Source organism: Manis pentadactyla, chromosome 16 (genome assembly GCF_030020395.1).
Source record: "Manis pentadactyla isolate mManPen7 chromosome 16, mManPen7.hap1, whole genome shotgun sequence".
NCBI classification, from domain to species: Eukaryota; Metazoa; Chordata; class Mammalia; order Pholidota; family Manidae; genus Manis; species Manis pentadactyla.
The window spans coordinates 13,132,416-13,152,236 of record NC_080034.1 but is presented as its reverse complement, the minus strand read 5'-3'; the positions used below and the strand labels follow the sequence as shown (position 1 = coordinate 13,152,236).

Sequence of the window (19,821 nt, the reverse complement as noted above, 5' to 3'; positions counted from 1 at the left end):
ATTGTCTTCCCCATTGCAGTGAACCCAGAAGAATTAGCATTTCTTGATTAACAGAAATGCCTGGTGGCTTTTTGTAGGGTCAACAATGAACAAACACAAAATTTTGTAAAGATTCACTTAAAATGCCCTCACTACCAAAGCTCAGGACTCTAATAGGCTGCAAATGGTGCACTACTTAGAGCCCACTGGATATTCTTCTCTACAACTGTGACAGTGGCATAGGTAGAGTATCAGGTCTGAACCCCAATTTCTTTTCATCAAGTTCTGAATGTTAATTTATTTTGTCTTTTAAGAATAAGAAAACATTTCAGGAATCCTTTGATTATGTGATCCAGTTTGATCTACAGAGAGAGGAAATCTCTATCAGCATCACTTCCTCTGGTGAATTTGTAAGAGGATGTTCTCTGGAGAGGACAAACATGGGTCCCCTAACTTTCCAGATGACTTAAATGAATGATGAGTTCAGATAGTCATATCAGCCTGTGTGGCTGGGACAAAATTTTCCTTGAGTCACCTTTTCAAAATCTTTCAAACACTTGTGTCAGGTCCTCGGTTGGATGATGGCTCACTCTTGGCCAGGTTCTAAAGATGTGATATAGCACGAGTACCTATGTAAGTTTCCATGTGGTCCCCTCAGTCTCAGGCTTCAACATCACACAGAGATCCCTCCATGTTTTATGCTGTGTATGTATCTCATTAGTTATAATTTCTCAGAGGACAATGTGAAATTTCAGTGGCCATTCTGAAAAAGGTTTGACATGAATGAGATTGTACACTTGACAGATGCATTAGAACAAAAAGAGAAAAACTTCCACGAGATGAGTTTCACCTGGGAGTCTAATAGAGATTACTTATTTAATGCACAAGAATCCCTCTTTCATTCATACTTCTAGGATTAATAAGCCCAAGATTTTAATTATGTGGCTGTATAGAATTGTCAGGATGTGAGTTATTGTTTAAGCTGTCCACAATACTAAGTTATTTGTGCGTATGTGAGAATTAGTTTTTCTGCATATACACTCTGTATTTTCTGCCTCTATACTCTTCACAGAGAGGAGATAATTAACCTTTAGGAATCATGATTTTATATCTGCCTGAAGCTAGCTCCCCTTTACATCTTCAGTTTTGCTTTCTTCCTTTCTTTTTGCTTGGTAAACTTCTTAAATTAATTGATCACAAATTATTTTTCTATCATTATATATACATTCTAGGACTATTGTTCAGATAAGTGGTCAAAGATACAAATAAAAGGAAAATGATTAACTCTGCTTTATTTATATGTTTTCCCTTTGAAATATTTAACAAAGCAGAAAATGTGTACCTGGGTATGGGGATGATATAATTAGTCTTTTAGATGAAAAGAAATTAGGCCCTTAAAGTTTTGGCATAAACTCAAAGTCTTGATTTTTCAAACACATAGATACACAGGCTTATTTACATTAAAAAGAGCTTAATTTTCCCAATAAATGATTCTTTAGGCAATTGAAATTATTTAATTTGACTTTAAAGAACTACTGTGTAATTGTTTCCTCAAATTTTTTTATGACTGTAAAAATACAACTTTGAAATTTTAATAATGGATATAATTTTTAAAGGGTTTAATATTGTGAATTCTTATTGAATCTACTACATTGATATAATAGAATTCTTTATTGATGATACTACAAATCATGAGGACTTAACATGATTGTGTAAATTGCAATCTCCAAATCTTTGTTCAACATCAAGACCTTACACTGATTATAAATTGAACTAATAAATTATCTTTGGGTACTTGAAATACATATATATATGTATTAATTTGTAAATATAGTTTAAAATGTATTATCATGAAAAATAAAATAGCTACAGGTTATTGGATTGCTGTCTTTACATTTCCTGAAGAATGTTAGTTTATATAAAGTTAGTAATTATTTTACAAGAACATGGGGAATAGAAATATGCATGCAAAATAATAAATATCATTTGCTTGTTTGTTTCCTAGGAGAAGGTATACAATTAGTAAACTTAACATAATGTTCTTTAATATGCTGATAAACTTACAAATATCTTAAAGATAAAAATGTAATCACCTATGTGAATAGTAATGTATCTGTGATTGGCAAATACATACATTTAAAACTATACTAAGGTATATTAAGTTTAATGCATATTTTTATGAATTAAAATATAGATTTACACATTTTATATATGGACATGCTTGAAATTTAAAAGATCTGAAGAATTTGAATTCTGTTTGTATTTGTAATGCCTCTTTAGATGGTTGTTTTTGAAGCAAACAGTAACTTGTTATATACTATATGAAGTTGGCTCAGTGTTCATGGATATATTCATAATGAAATGAAATTATGAATCATCACTGAAATTTTTATATGAATGGTTCAGGAAACATAAAGTTAAGTTTTTCTATAAAATGATGAAGTCAGTTTGTGTCATGCCAAAAATCGTTACAAATATTCTGTTAGCTAAATTTTTTGGATCCTAGCACCTAGACTACCAGCAAGCTGCTCTACACTTTTTGGAAAATTCACCAATCATTTTGACAAAGAGTTCCTTATTTATTTAAAATTAAGACCCTAAAATTTTTGTTTCTTATTGTTACTTATATGAAAATATTTCCCTCATTTGTACAAAATGGGGATGAAATAGGGGAAAAGAGATGCAGAAAACTATTTAGCTGTATTTACAGTCTTGCCTTAGGCTTTGCAAATATTAATGGTAAGACTGCCCGGAGAACAGAAATCTCCCAAAGAAATGTCCTTTGGATTTAAATGTATTCCAAAGGACAATGGTAGTTTTTTGTTTTTGTTTTGTTTTTATTTAGGTATCATTGATATACACTCTTTTGAAGGTTTCACAAGAAAAACAATGTGGTTATTACATTCACCCTTATTATCCCCCCCAATATCCCATTGCAGTCACTGCCCATCAGTATAGTAAGATGACACAGTGTCCCTATTTGTCTTCTCTGAGCTACACTGTCTTCCCCATGAGCTACTGTGACTTCCCCATTCACACACATACTATGTGTAACAATCATGATACCCCACAATCCCTTTCTCCCTCCTTTCCCACCCTCCCTCCCCCACTCTTCCCCTTTGGTATCCACTGGTCCTTTCTTGGAAGAAATTCAGATGGCCACCAGGCATATGAAGAGATGCTCCATATTGCTAATTATTAGGGGAATGCAAATTAAAACCACAATGAGATATCACCTCACACCACTTAGGATGGCCAACAAAGAAAAGACAAGGACCAACAAATGCTGGTGAGGATGTGGAGAAAGGGGAACCCTCCTACACTGCTGGTGGGGATGTAAACTAATTCAACCATTGTGGGAAGCAGTATGGAGGTTTCTCAAAAAACTAAAAATAGAAATACCATTCGACCCAGGAATTCCACTCCTAGGAACTTACCCAAAGAAAACAACTTCTCAGATTCAAAAAAGACATATGCACCCCTATGTTTATTGCAACACTATTTGCAATAGCCAAGATATGGGAGCAACCTAAGTGTCCATCAGTAGATGAATGGATAAAGAAGATGTGGCACATATACACAATGGAATACTATTCAGCCATAAGAAAGAAACAAATCCTACCATTTGCAACAACATGGATGGAGCTAGAGGGTATTATGCTCAGTGAAATAAGTCAGGCAAAGAAAGACAAATACCAAATGTTTTCCCTCATTTGTGGAGTATAACAATGAAGCAAAACTGAAGGAACAAAATAGCAGCAGACTCACAGACAATATTAGTTCCTTATGATCTTTAAACAAAAAGGTGTTATAATCAAAACTGTGTTTAATCAGTTTTTAATCAGTCAGCAAATAATAGTATGAATAGAATTCAAAAATGACTAGAGATAAAAATGGTTGTTGAAACTCTTTATTACCTCCTTATATTATAAGAAGTAAAAATATTTTCAAGTACACTGTTGAGAACTTTTTCATGAAGTTATACTTAAGTTATGCACCTCTTGAACCTTGAATTTGCACCTTAACATTTCTAACTTTTTTTTTCAAGTCAGATAATTATGTGATAAAGAGACATGTGAGAAATTACTACATGAATTTGCCTTACCTCCATTGTTCCTTCACATGGGAACCAACATACATAATCATGGTCTTCAGATTTGTTCTCATACACTACATTGTCAGTGCAGTTTGCATCAACAAAGAAGTAGGTATTAGATGTCACTTCACATTTTTCACCTTCAGATCCTTTCAAACAAATTAATGAAAAATTAAATAAAATTTCACAAACTTGAATTCACATTGAATTACTAAAGGCAGTTGTCAAACTACTTGATAATATCAATTTGACACCACCAGCTAAAAAGTAAGCATCTATATGTATAAATATTAAATTTGAATGAGACTTAAAATAGGCCCAACCCTCTCATTTTAAAAAGGAATGAGAAATAGAACATCAGAATAAGACAAAATTTCCAGAGATATGCATTTGAAGAAAAAAATAGTGTCAAATAATTTCCAATTAATGTATGTACAAATGAAATAAGTATAAAAATGATACATTTTATAGAAAAAATAACTTGTATTTTTTATGTATTGTAGTTGCATAGGAAACCATTTCAAAAGAAATTTGGAAAAAAATACTTAAAATTTTTGTAATAGAAAATTGGTCAGCACCTTATTCTAGTCTCCTTAGAAGGAAGAAGGAAGGGAATGTGTGATGTGTTTGAACGTGTATGTGTAGGTATATATGTACAGATATAATTTAGCTATTTCACACTCTAAAGTTAGACATAATATCTGTGATAAATAAAAAATGAGATTGTGATGAAGCTCATTGGGGTTTTCCCAATGAACCACCAGCTGTAAAACTGCAACTATCTAATAGAGCTGACAGTCATCGAAGCCCATTTCACATGGCAAGCTTCCAGTAACTCTCCTTTGGTTCTCACCATTCAATATGATCACCCAACATTTGTCAGAAAGATTCCAAATGAGAAAGAACAAACCAGAATTTAAAGTCCTTACAGAAACTGAGATAATAATTGGAACAGAATAAAATTAAAACCAATCAAAACTATAATATTCTTAGAGTTATAAGAAAAGTTATTTTTATGTATATAAAACAAATTGTCATGAAAATGTATAATTTAGATAATATAAAAGTGCTCTAGAAAATTACAATTATAATAAAAAAAATATTCAAGACTAGTTCTGAAATATATATAATTGGGGGAGTATATTAGAAAACAGAAGAAATGTTAAATAGATAAGAAATAATGAGGAAATGAGAAGATCACCTTAGGAGATACGATACCAAATTACTAGACTCTTGGTATAGAAAACACAAAACAGAAAATAGGACTTATTAGTAAAATAATACAGAGATTACCTGAAAATTGAAATTCACGTGCTTCTAGATAAAAGAATTTATCAAGTGACTCACTCGTGAATATGAATAAAATCATGGAAATGTGAATTGGTACAACCACTATGGAAAACAGTATAGAGGTTCCTCAAAAAATTAAAAATAGAACTACTGTATGATCCAGAAATTCCACTTCTGGATATGTATATATATATATGTGTGTGTGTGTGTGTGTGTACACTCATATAAAGGAATATTATTTAACCCTAAAAAGGAAGGAAATCTCACCATTTGCAATAACATGTATGGATACCAAGGGCATTATATTAAGTGAAATGAGTCAGGCAAACAAAGACAAATACAGTATAATCTCACACAGGGAATTTAATAGAAAAAAATGAATTCATAGATACAGAGAACAGATTGGTGGTTGCTTGAAGCAGGGGGCAGGAGATGGATGAAATGGGTCATGGTGGTCAAAAGGCACAAGCTTCCAGTTATAAATAAATAAGTCCTGAGGATGTAATGTACAGCATGGTGACTAGCTAATAATATTGTGTTGTCTATTAGAAGGTAGCTAAGAAAGTAAATCTTAGAATTTCTCATCACAAGAAAAAAATTATAACTATGTGTTGGATGGATGTTAACTATACTTACTGTGATGATTATTTTTCAATATTTACAAATATAGAATCATTATGTTCTACAACTGAAACTAATATGTTATATAACAATTATATCTCAATTAAAACAAAAGAATGAAATCCCCCAAAGTCATAACATAATGAAATTTCATACAGTGGAACAAAAACCATAGAAAAAGGCTTCCAGAGAGATAATCACAAGTTGAATATAAAGAATCAAAAGGTAGCCTGTGACATAAACAATTCTTTTCTTTTCCTGTTATCATAGGTCTCATGCATTGTCGCATCAATACTGTGAGTATTCCATAATCATTTCTATGTATATGCTCATTCTTTTGCTCAAATAACCAGTGATGCCATCTTACATATATATTAGTATGTGGATGGGAAACGTGTGATGGGAAAGCTAAGTCAAACAGTAAATACAATTATAAAATTGATGGATATTGCAAAATTGCCATGCTTGGATGTTACCGTGATTTTATACTTCACCACCAATGATAAAATGACCAAATTATTAAACTCCAATTTTTTCCAGACTTACAGGAGAAAAATTATATATTTATGGTGTTCTTAAAATTTGCTTTGCTCTCATTATGAGTAAAGTTGACCATTTTCGCATATATTTAGGAATAATTTCTATTCCTTCTGTGCTATTTCTTTTGCCCTTGGCTTCTATGATGCCTTTCACAGGCAGATATTTTTGTTTTTCATGTAATCAAATGACCAGCCTTTTGCCTCGGGAGTCTTAATTTTGATTGCTGCAAATAAAGACCTTCCCTACCCAAATTTATAAAGTAACACTCCAATACTTTTTGATATTTTTATCATTTCAATTTTTATATTTAAACCTTTTGTCAATACGAATTTAATTCGGAAAATGTTGTCAGATACAAACCAGACTTCTTTCCCAAATGATTATCCAGTTGTTCATCAAATGTAAAATAGTTCCTATTAACAGTAATGATTGAGATGGCATTCTGTTACATGCTAAATTTTCTCTGTGAATTGAGTTTATTTTGGGCTTTTTATTTTGCATATTTTTCTACTATTGAAGCAACAATACTATGATTTTCAATATTGAAGCCATATAATATGCTTTAATATTTGTCAGAACTAAATCTATACCCCGCCTATCCAAACAATGAACTTTTTGATCATACTTGGCTTATGTTTATAGTTTTCCGTGTGGACTTTAACAATTAAACATAAAAGCACTGCTGTTATTTTAATTATATGAAATACATTAAATAATTAAATATATGAAATAATATTGATATTTGAAATCTCTAGTGCATTAGGTCTCCTTTGAACAGCATGGTAAATCTTAAGATTTTTTGAGCTTTTTCAGAATTTGGGTGTTTGTAATTATGCTGTAGTGATATTTAAAGTTTTCTCAATTTAGAAGTAACATGTTTTTGTTAATTTTAGTCCTACTCATTTGATTATTTTATCTGTCATTTATATGAAATTTTTTTCATTATATCATTTAATTAGCTCTTATTTCTATTTAACATACTATCAATTAGAATTATCTTACTGTAAAAATGTTTTGAAACATTCTTATGTAATTTAAGTGAAAAGCACTAAATAATATTTGGTTTTTAAAACTCAGATTTGTTTTTTAAATCTCGAATTAAGGCCCTAAATTCCTAAATGGATATAGAACTAAAGGTATTTAACAAAAGAGTTGAAAGTGGAATAGTATGGCAAAATAAATACTTTTGATAAAGATTGCTTTGGAGATGCAGGATTTTCTATTTTCACAATAATCATTATAAACCCACAGAAGTAATCTAAATAAATAGATTATAATTAATGTTTTGCATATCTTCTATGACCAGTAAGTTCCACTACTTCATAAAGGAAAAAAAGAAAATTAAACATAAATATTGGTTTGCAATGTCAACTCACAGATGTAAAAATCATTATTCACTTTGAAAAAGAAGTTCACTGGTATATATTAAATGTTTTTAAATATGTATGTTTAATTCATTTAACTAAACTATAATGATCATGAGCTTTATCAAAAGATATTCAAGAACTTATTTTTTTTACTATGATACTATGATTTCATCTTTTCTTAAGCGTGATTCATACCATCTTACTGCATTTCACAACTCATTATCCACTCTTGTCATATCTCCTTTTCTCAAACCTAATAATACATATAATGAACATAGATGATGACATTGAAAAGAAACAGTACATGTCAGCTCTTTCTCAAGTTGCATACTGTAGACCAATTGTCCTTGAAGGGGCTTCTTCTAATTAATTACCATCCCTTCTTTGTAGAGCAATCATACTGGCAAGAATTGATTGGGCGTGTAAGACACTTCATTTAGTTGGTAGAAAAATCTCTTAACTAAAATAATTTTACTTCTGGTAAAATTAATGCACCTCATGCAAATATCCCAGCTTGATCATAATGTTCCTCTTCAATTATATTTTATGGGAAAAAAAAGAAAATAAGCTCTTTTAACAGCAACAACCAGAAAAAATAAGAATTACATAAAAAAAGGAAAAAAAAGAATAAGAATTTTATTTACATACCTATCTTTCATTTATTCTAAATGTTTTTGTTTTGAAAACTTCACTGAGAAAAGCTGCATTGCTGAATCATTGTATGGACATCTAGAAGGACTTTGGGTAACTCGACTTCAATATGTATTGCCTACTGAGCTTTATCAACTGGCTTCTTTCACATGGATGGCCCAAATCATTTAGATTCTCAGATGTGGAGGTCTCATAGTTCTTACTTTAGTAATAATTAGCTATGTTCATTAAGGTGTGAATGTAGATTCACAAAGGGATAATGACTAAATATTATTTTATTACTTTGATGATAATTGTTCAAAGCTGATTTATACACAAGCAATTGTGACTTCATATTATCTCCATGTCCCATAGAACATATTTGTTACACTGGTGTCACCCACGATACTAACTATACTTTCTCAGAGATGATTTATCTATGAGCAAGTTGATTTTCTATTTCTCCTCGTATATTTCTAAAAATCACACTTGCATTTTTATTGTTATGAATATGTTCCCTTTATCATTTTTTTGTTCTCAAAGAATTTCAATGTTTAAAATTAAGTACAGTGACTCTTGAGCATTGTAGGTGCTGATTCCCTGTGGAGCTGAAAAATCTATGTGTAACTTTTGACTCCCCCAGAATTTAAGTACTAATAGCCTACTGATGCCTTATTGATAACATAAACAGTTAACACACACTTTAAATATGTATAATGTACTGTACTCTTGCAATAAAGTAAGCTAAAGAAATGAAAATCTTTTTCAAATTATCACAAATCTCTGAAAAAAGTTTTCCAACTGTAAATGTATGTATGTGTCATTTCTACTTTGAGACAAAGGGAAATCAAGTATAAAAATAATGCAGGCACTGAAGTCCATGAACTGATTTGGTTGGTAACAGGAGATTATGTTCCTCACTTTGCAGATTAAAAGCATTTTGGGGGCCTTTAATGCTCCCCTGTGTCTGCTTCACTACAATTCCAGTGATTGCTCCACAGTGGAAGTACAGCAGTAGTCTGTCTTAATAGTTTCTCAGGTGATTATTTTATTTAGCCAAGGTTTAAAACCACTGAGCAAACACAATCCCTAAACAGTCCTGAGACTAGGTATTTCAGGTAACTTCTCTCAAGTCAGTGGCTGTTCTTGTTTTTTGTTTGATTGTGTCATTTGTAAAATAGCAAGGATTCACAACAGTCTCTGAAGTTCCTTTTTAGCACTGATATAAAAGGATCAACAAGTCATTGCTCTCTACCACTTACGGCCTTGAGTGTGATTTGCTTAATGAACCGATAACTATTTCTGTCATTAGGGGTTGTTAAACTCTCCAGAATACCATGCCTGAGCCTGATGAAATAAATTACCATATCTTCTCTTTAAAAGGCTAATTGTTAGTTTACTTCCACACTGTTTTAATGTAATAGGAGTCTTATAAGTGCAGATGTTTTCAGTTGAATAAAGTAAGCGATTAGTTGAGAACAGAGATATCCAATCGACTAATTTGCTGATGTTGGTAAACTATAATGTCAAAATATCATTGAGAGAGGAAATATTCCTTACAAGAATTAATTGAAGTACCATACAGTTTTAAGAATGTGGGTCAATTTGCATGAACTAAGTCAAATAGTATTCAAAGTGTAATCATAGAGTAGGAAATTATGCTCACCAAAGTAGACTTTGAAAGAGGAACTGCCACTGAATAAAACAATTAAAATATATTTAATAAAATATGGAATTGTTTCAAATGTTAAAGCCAGATATCTAGGATTCCTGTCGACTCGACCTCTCTCACTCGCTCATAGCAAACAACTAAACAAGAACTTCCATTTATGGCAAGCTTTCATCACCTCACCTGTGGGCAGCTCTTCCCCTCTCCCGTTTCTCCACTTGATCTTTGTTGTTGTTTATGAAAGTGCCAAACTCTGCAGTGATTTCCTATTCCTTTCAGAATAAAATCTAACTATTTCATCCAGTATTTTATTCCATCCTTGCCCTCTCCCTGCCAAGTCTTATTTCACTCTTAGAGTTCCAGCCAGGCCTTCAAAGGATGCATCTCTTCTGAGTGTTTTTGTTTTCTGTTTTTTTTTTTAAAAAAACTCACTTTACTGGGATAGGATGACATACAGAAAGTTGTGGATACTTAATGTATTCAACTTCATGAGTCTCACACCAAGAAGTCATAACTATCCATCATTTCCAAATTTTCCTTCCAACCCTCCTTTTTTGTTTGTTTGTGTTTGTTGTTTTTATTTTTTCCTTTTGTGGTAAGAGCATTTAAATATGCAAGATAGTATTGTTAATCACAGGCCCTACGCTGCATAGATTTCCAAAACTTATCCACCCATAATTAAAACTTTGTACCCTTTGAAATAGTGTTTTTGAAACTATAATTCCCTTAATCTAGATGGTGCTCTTCTCCAGCTTTTACACAACGCCTTCATCCTACAGTTCAAGGGCCTTGTTATCATGGAAACCTCATCTGATCTCCTAACGTACTATCCTAATTGCCCATATTTTCTTTTCTTGTTTTCTAAAAGAGTTTCTTTGGTTATAAGCTTTCATGGGAAGGTATTTCTTTCTGTAGGGGCATTTTATTTCAATTTACAGGTATATTTATTATTCTATTTGCCCAGTAACTCCCTTCCCCCAAAAATCAGCTCTATGAGAGTAGAAATACCTCTAGTTTTCTTCACAACTATACATCTTGCACCAAGCAGAACTCCTGGGATGAAGTAGGTGTTAAGCACGTTTGTTAAAAGAACAAATAAAAGAATAAAAGCATTAAATTCATTTTAGCTTTGTATTTTGAGATATAAAAATATACTGTGTGATTGGAAAATGAATAGGTGCTTAGTGAGTTTTGAAGTGATTAACGCAAATTTTTTAAAAATTCAAAATCTTACCTGTAACAGCCATATGGCACACATATTTAAATTGGGGAGGACAAGGAACTTCAGCTTGGCAAGTATCATGGCTGATGGCTCCACAGCGACAGGGGTACAGAGGAAATAAGCAAATATTCTTCACAGACCAACATAAACTTCTTGGGGACCCTGGAGAGCATACGTACTAGAAAAAAGAAGTAATGAAAAATGGTAAATACCTCATTGAAACATGCTTATATATATATATATGTGTATACATTATATATATATATTTGCTTATAAAATATAGTTAATTTCTAAAACTACCTATTAAAATTTGTAGTATACCACTTTTATATCACTCTTTGCTTGTTACTTCTATTGTTTTAACTTCTCTTTCTATACCATTTTATATCATTTTCATGTTCAAAATGCCTATGTGATACTCTTTTGGTTTTGACTCACTACTCAGTCTACAACAGTCTTTTATCTTTTGAAGTACAAATTAATAAATAAATTGTTATTAGGTCTGTTTAGAGCATACCCTACAATCATTTTTACTCCAAATTTCCAATGAAAATTTTTTCCCTGAATTTGGCAGACAGCACCAATGCTGAGTCATAGGCACAAGAATCACTAAAATCCGACATTTCCTTTCATGCAATTAGTACACTAAGTGAGATTTGCACTGATTGTTTCAAGTCATGATGCTCTTCTGCCTGGATTTTAATACAATGTCCTGATGGCTTGACCAAGTAGGAAACCCAAAGTGTAAGTCTCTATATTAATTAATAAATGATCATCTACCTAACTGGAATCAACACTAAAGATTAGAAATAATCTGCAAAATCATCACTTAATTATACTGAATGGATACCAAGAGATACAATTCTAGGTTTAATTTCGAAATTTAAAGATCACCAAAAGGCCATCACTTTTATACTAACATATAGAATTTTAAACTCTACAAGAGGCATTAACCAATCTTCACTGTCAGTGAACACTGTCTCTTACTAGATTTGAGATCTTTATTGTGATAAAAAAATAGGAAGGCCTAAAAATCTGAATTTATAACTGTACAAAATAAATTTAGCAAAGTAGCATATCATTAATATTTATATGACCCTGTAGAATCATCTCTTCACTTAAAACAAAAAACATCAGCTTAAGCTAAGCCATCTCTTAGATTTGTGTGTGTGTGTGTGTGTGTGTGTGTGTGTGTGTGTGTGTGTGTTTTAAGCTTAGACTATTAGAGGGAACTTTGCCAAAGTTTTATACCCCATTTCAGCTTGCAAATCCAGGAGTGAGGGATCCATTGTGAAATAAAACATCACATCTTCTGTAATAACTTTGGGAGAGGTAGACCAGTGAGGAGTAGGTGCCAACTAATCACAGATAGCAGGCAAAATGGCAGGAATAGCATGGACACCTTCTCGCAGGGGTGCTGTGGTGCTCCTCCTGCTAGTTTGAATGTTACTCAGAGATAAAATAGGGCTCTGGCTATTTCTGAATTAAAAAAAAAAACAAAGTCCCTCATGACAGACTTCAAAGGAAGTCAGAACAATTTATCTGTTATTAGACCCTTCTATACTGAATGAGGACATTGTGAAGGTATTCTGACATTAGACAAAGTTTGGATTTACAGGAGGTTATTTGGGTTGGGAAACAAGTTGTTATCATTGCTTATAAATTACTGCAGTACCAATAAATCAGCATCTGACTTAAGAACTCAGGTGATAGGAGCTATTTATTTAATTGGGCCATATGTAAAGATTAGGAAGAACCATATCAGGACATATGTCTATTTCTGAATCTGACCTGTCATTCATGACTTGTGTGTTCATGCTAGAGTTCATACACACATATTCCATAGAAAAAACAAGAAAATAGGTTTACAATACAATCTTCAGAGCAGTTTAACAGAGCATGAGTAAAGTAAAGTAGTGAGATGGAAGAATGGAGGCTTTAAAAGAAGTAAACTAAAACTTCATCTCTAAGTAGCTTTGAGCTTTCTAGCAGCTGAGAAAAAAGAGAAAACATGAAAATATACAGCATGGTTCTTCTTATTTATTAGTTTTATTTTGATAGATTCACATTCCCAGATGATATTCTTAAGAGATAATTGTTAAATGTTGTATAATACTAAACAAATTGACATTTTAACAATATTTTGTGGAAAATCTTTTATTAAATTGACCAGGAATTCATAGTTTTCTCTGCATAGTGCTACTTTCTTTAAGTAATGATTGTCAAATAGATCAAATTCCTTCTTTTTGAATATAAATTTTGAAAATGCTTATAATGAATGAAAAGTAGTCATTCTCAATTGAATTTATGTAGAAATGGTGACTAAATAACTGCTTATTAAACTATTTTTTAGTTCTCGTAAACTTAAATAGAAAAACAATAATTCAGAATTATGTATATGACCAGATCAGGGTCTTTGTGGAATTCATTTACTCTAAGATGATCTCTCTTTTACATTGAAGTTGATTTCCAGTAGAAGGAATGGTCCCCTCTGTCATTAAGTTCCAAGTTACACAGTGACCACAAGTGACATGGTAATATTAATTTTTCTCCATCAATTTTATTTGGACACATGAGAAAGAAAAAAAGAAGGTTTACATGTAAATACTCACTTAGGTATTTGATTTTTTAATTTCCCGAAATTTATACTTAGAATAAGTGCTCTAAGATAACTCTTATTTTTAATATTACTTCCTATTGAATTGATAGATTAGGTAACAAGTGTTAGAGAATGTGTGGGAGTCTGGAAATAGATTTCAACATTCATAAATTTCAACCTTTATCCATGAAATGGAAATATGACTCTTTTTATATAAAATGGGTTCACTTGTGGTAGAGCGGGTTTAGGGTAACTAACTTAACTATTTGCCTGGGACTTAACTTTTTTAGTAGTGAAATTCCAATGTCCAGTGTTAGGCAAACTGGGATGGTTGGCTGCCCTAAATAGATGACATATTCACATTTCTGGTCCTGAAATGAAGGAAGATGAGGAAAAGAGTGGCAGCAGGCATGTGATGGGGAAGGGAAATGATCTTCTGTTTTTCCAGGCCTTTCAAATGTGTGTGTGTGCACCCATGTGTGTGTGTACACATGTTTTTGCAGAGGGCTAATTACCACAGCATAACATACTTAAAACACTTATCTATTTTTTTCTCTCCTTCTGGAGATAAGACTAAGTTCTTTTGCTGAGGATTGTGTCAAATTTGAAATATTTATCAACTGCATTAAAGCGGTCCTTATCCTACAAAATACATAGCTTATATTTCTGTAAAGAAAATCAGTATTACATTCACTACAACAAGCAATTGGTGTTTATAAATTGCTAATAACAATATACATGGCAAATAGCAGTCTTAATCTATCCTGTACTTGACTGGCCAGTTTGTACATAAAAATTGAAAACAGCAAACCATTAAGCATTTACACTGTTTCTTTTGAAAGTGAGGGGGGTGCCGGGGGGTAAGGATGCGCAGACACGCATTTGGAAGGGAACATCTATCTTATTTTTGACAGTGAACTAATTAACTGGCATGCATTAGAACACTAAACTTGACCTGACTTTGAACTTCAGTAAGCTTGTGAGAGCATATTTTTGGTAAGTAAGCAGTGAAATTAAGACAGTGATGAAGTAGTTTCACAGTGACAGTAAAATAAGCAAGAGAATCAAGAAAATTATCCATAAAAAAGAAAAGCAATCTATTTATTGTATGACATGTCAGTATTTGTTACATCAGAAAGGAACACATTTTGCAGTACCAAAATTTTGTGATTTTTATTTGATTGACACAAAATACATATTCATAGCAACTTTATAAGCCTAACCAACTGATATAACATATCATGTACCACATGTATTTGATAATGCTTTCCTTAAGGCTTTCCTTTTGCAAAGGGAGATCAATTTTGATTGATAATATGAGAAGATTTAAAAACAACTCTAGATGTTGATTTATTTTCACAGCCATATTTCTTAGGCAAGGTAATTAATTCTGTTAGATATTTTTGTTCCTCTATCTTTATTAAGCATCTTAAACTTGTCTCTCTCAAAGAAACTGTATCCCCAAATCATGGCTTATACCTATTATTGAAATATCTATATTCACTGATAATTCTATTTATATTCACTTAAAGTATTTTTTTCAGTTTTTAGAAACTATGTAAGAATATATAGAAATACTTTTTTATTTATGTAATGGAGCCATTACTAATAGGGATAAGGGATAGCCACTGTATTTGTATCATGCATGCACACATGTATGTGTATATGTATATTATACCATTTTACCATATATATAAACTTTACCATTGTTCAAATGAGTTCAAAAACATTGTATTATTTAATTCATTTCATTTTAATTTTCAACAGCCTTAATGAGGCAATTCTTTTTTTTTTTTTTTTTTGATAATTATTTTTTATTGAAGGGTAGTTGACACACAGTATTACATTAGTTTCAGGTGTACAACACAGTGCTTCAACATTTATATACATGATAATTCTATGTACCAGCTATCACCATACCAAGTTATTACAATATTTTGACTATATTCCTTAGGCTATACATTACATCCCGGTCACTTATTTATTTTACAATTGGAAGTGTGTATGTATATATATATATATATATATATATATATATACACACACACACACACATATATATATATATATATTTGTGTGTGTGTGTGTGTGTGTGTGTGTGTGTGTGTGAGAGAGAGGGCATCTCTCATATTTATGGATCAAATGGGTGTTAACAACAATAAAATTCTGTATAGGGGGGTCAACGCTCAATGCACAATCATTAATCCACCCCAAGCCTAATTTTCGTCAGTCTCCAATCTTCTGAAGCATAACGAACAAGTTCTTACATGGAGAACAAATTCTTACATAGTGAATAAGTTCTTACATGGTGAACAGTACAAGGGCAGTCATCACAGAAGCTTTCGGTTTTGCTCATGCATTAAGAACTATAAACAGTCAGTTCAAATATGAATATTCATTTGATTTTTATACTTGATTTATATGTGGATACCACATTTCTCTCTTTATTATTATTATTTTCAATAAAATGCTGAAGTGGTAGGTAGATACAAGATAAAGGTAGAAAACATAGTTAAGTGTTGTAAGAGAGCAAATGTAGATGATCAGGTGTGTGAGTGTAGACTATGTGTTAATCCAAGCTAGACCAGGGCAATAAAACATCCACGTATGCAGAAGATTTCTCTCAGAACAGGGGGGGTGAGGTTCTAAGCCTCACCTCTGTTGATCCCCAATTTCTCACCTGATGGCACCCTGCGACTGTGCCTGTCTTAGGTTGTTCCTCCCTTGAGAAATCTTACCCGTCTCTGGCTAACCAGTCATCTTCTGGGGCCATACAGGGAAATGTTAAGTTGGTAAGTGAGAGAGAAGCCTTATTGTTTGAAAAGGTTAGCTTTTTACTTCTTTGCAGATTTATGCCCTGTGGCTTCTATGCCCAGCATTTGTCTTGAGGTATCTTTACCACTTGGAGGAATTATGATACTCGGTAAATTTGATATGAGGCACGAATTCTATTTAAGGGTTGTAATTAGGAAGTAAGAAGAAAAGCTATAGAAGTAGCAGGCGGAAGAAAACATGGGAAGATTGATTATTTCTTTGACATATCTTATAGAGTAACTTCAGCATGGATAGGTTTTAAACTACTAATTAAATTGTGCACACACATTAACATAATAGGAGTACAGTTACGTAAACAAAGCATACCTGTAATTACCAGCCATCTCCAGTGAAACCAAGAAAACCAGTTAGGCACCTTAGGCATTTGTGAAAACTTATCTATGGTATGGTGGATATTGTCCCACTGAACTTGAACAGTCTGAAAGAATTCAGACAAATTAAAACAACCCATTCCTGGGGACTGTTCACATCCCATATGTTCTTTTAACAGTAAATAGTCTGTAGTTGTAAGATTTTGGAGTGCTGCAATTTGCACATCTCCTAATTCTTGGTCGAGTTCCGACAGTATTGATCCAGTCAAATTTGTTGTTTTACTGTATGCACAGGCCAGCTTAGATATCTCCTTCCTCATTTCCATGGCAAGTCCAGGAACTGCTGGGATGAGTGCATCTACACCTGTAGCAGTACGTGGATCTTTGTTAGGGTTTTTTTGATGATCATCTTCTGGCATGAGTCTTCCAGAGAGTGCTGATGTTGGAAGTTCTCTTTCATATCGTATCTTAGTTCATTTTCGGGGTAGCCAAATTAGGCTTTGTTCCTCTGTATAAACACAAACAGACCCTTTGCCTACACTTTTATATGCCCTTTATATCATTGTGTAGAACTCATTGGAGGTGACCACACAGGAACTGCTTTTTTTTTTTTTTTTAATCATTAATCTACACTTACATGATGAATATTTTGTTTACTAGGATCACTCTTATACCAGGTCCCCCTATATACCCCTTTACAGTCACTGTCCATCAGCATAGCAAAATGTTGTAGAATCACTACTTGTCTTCTCTGTGTTGTACAGCCCTCCCCTTTCTCCCACCCCCCAATGCATGCTAATCTTAATACCCCCCTTTTTCTCCCCCAGCCTTATCCCTCCCTACCCACCCATCCTCCCCAGTCCCTTTCCCTTTGGTACCTGTTAGTACATTCTTGAGTTCTGTGATTCTGCTGCTGTTTTGTTCCTTCATTTTTTCCTTTGTTCTTATACTCCACAGATGAGTGAGATCATTTGGTATTTCTCTTTCTCCGCTTGGCTTGTTTCACTGAACATAATACCCTCCAGCTCCATCCATGTTGCTGCAAATGGTTGGATTTGCCCTTTTCTTATGGCTGAGTAGTATTTCTTTGTGTATATGTACCACATCTTCTTTATCCATTCATCTATCGATGGACATTTAGGTTGCTTCCAATTCTTGGCTATTGTAAATAGTGCTGTGATAAACATAGGGGTGCATTGGTCTTTCTCATACTTGATTGCTGCATTCTTAGGGTAAATTCCTAGGAGTGCAATTCCTGGGTCAAATGGTATGTCTGTTTTGAGCATTTTGATGTATCTCCATACTGCTTTCCACAATGGTTGAACTAACTTACATTCCCACCAGCAGTGTAGGAGGGTTCCCCTTTCTCCACAGCCTTGCCAACATTTGTTGTTGTTTGTCTTTTGGATGGCAGCCATCCTTACTGGTGTGAGGTGATACCTCATTGTAGTTTTAATTTGCATTTCTCTGATAATTAGCGATGTGGAGCATCTTTTCATATATCTGTTGGCCATCTGTATTTCTTTTTTGGAGAACCGTCTGTTCAGTTCCTCTGCCCATTTTTAAATTGGGTTATTTGTTTTTTGTTTGTTGAGGCGTGTGAGCTCTTTATATATTCTGGACGTCAAGCCTTTATCGGATGTGTCATTTTCAAATATATTCTCCCATACTGTAGGGTTCCTTTTTGTTCTACTGATGGTGTCTTCTGCTGTACAGAAGCTTTTCAGCTTAATATATTCCCACTTGTTCATTTTTGCTGTTGTTTTCCTTGCCCGGGGAGAAGTGTTCAAGAAGAGGTCACTCATGTTTATGTCTAAGAGGTTTTTGCCTATGTTTTTTTCCAAGAGTTTAATGGTTTCGTGACTTACATTCAGGTCTTTGATCGATTTTGAGTTTACTTTTGTATATGGGGTTAGACAATGGTCTAGTTTCATTCTCCTACATGTAGCTGTCCAGTTTTGCCAGCAACATCTGTTGAAGAGACTGTAATTTCACCATTGTATGTCCATGGCTCCTTTGTCAAATATTAATTGACTATATATGTCTGGGTTAATGTCTGGATTCTCTAGTCTGTTCCATTGGTCTGTGGCTCTGCTCTTGTGCCAGTACCAAATTGTCTTGATTACTATGGCTTTATAATAGAGCTTGAAGTTGGGGAGTGAGATACCCCCTACTTTATTCTTCTTTCTCAGGATAGCTTTGGCTATTCGGGGTCTTTGGTGGTTCCATATGAATTTTTGAATTATTTGTTCCAGTTCATTGAAGAATGTTGCTGGTACTTTCATGGGGATTGCATCAAATCTGTATATTGCTTTGGGCAGAATGGCCATTTTGACGATATTAATTCTTCCTAGCCATGAGCATGGGATGCATTTCCATCTGTTAGTGTCCCCTTTAATTTCTCTTAAGAGTGACTTGTAGTTTTCAGTCGTGATTTTTCCTTTCTCGTTACTGATACTGTTGATTTGTGTTGACTCTCTTTTCCTCTTAATAAGTCTGGCTAGAGGCTAATCTATTTTGTTTATTTTCTCGAAGAACCAGCTCTTGGTTTCATTGATTTTTGCTCTTGTTTTATTCTTCTCAATTTTATTTATGTATTCTCTGATCTTTATTATGTCCCTCCTTCTGCTGACCTTAGGCCTCATTTGTTCTTGTTTTTCCA

At 33.1% G+C, this 19,821-nt stretch overlaps 1 protein-coding gene across 1 annotated transcript in view; it reads right to left on the bottom strand.

Moving 5' to 3' along the window:
- EYS (eyes shut homolog) overlaps nt 1-19,821 on the bottom strand; it is a 1,412,275-nt gene that overhangs the window by 1,297,348 nt on the left and 95,106 nt on the right. Inside the window, 2 exon segments of the mRNA XM_057494276.1 lie at nt 4,085-4,224; nt 11,427-11,592. Of these exon segments, the coding sequence (XP_057350259.1) occupies nt 4,085-4,224; nt 11,427-11,592 (306 nt within the window).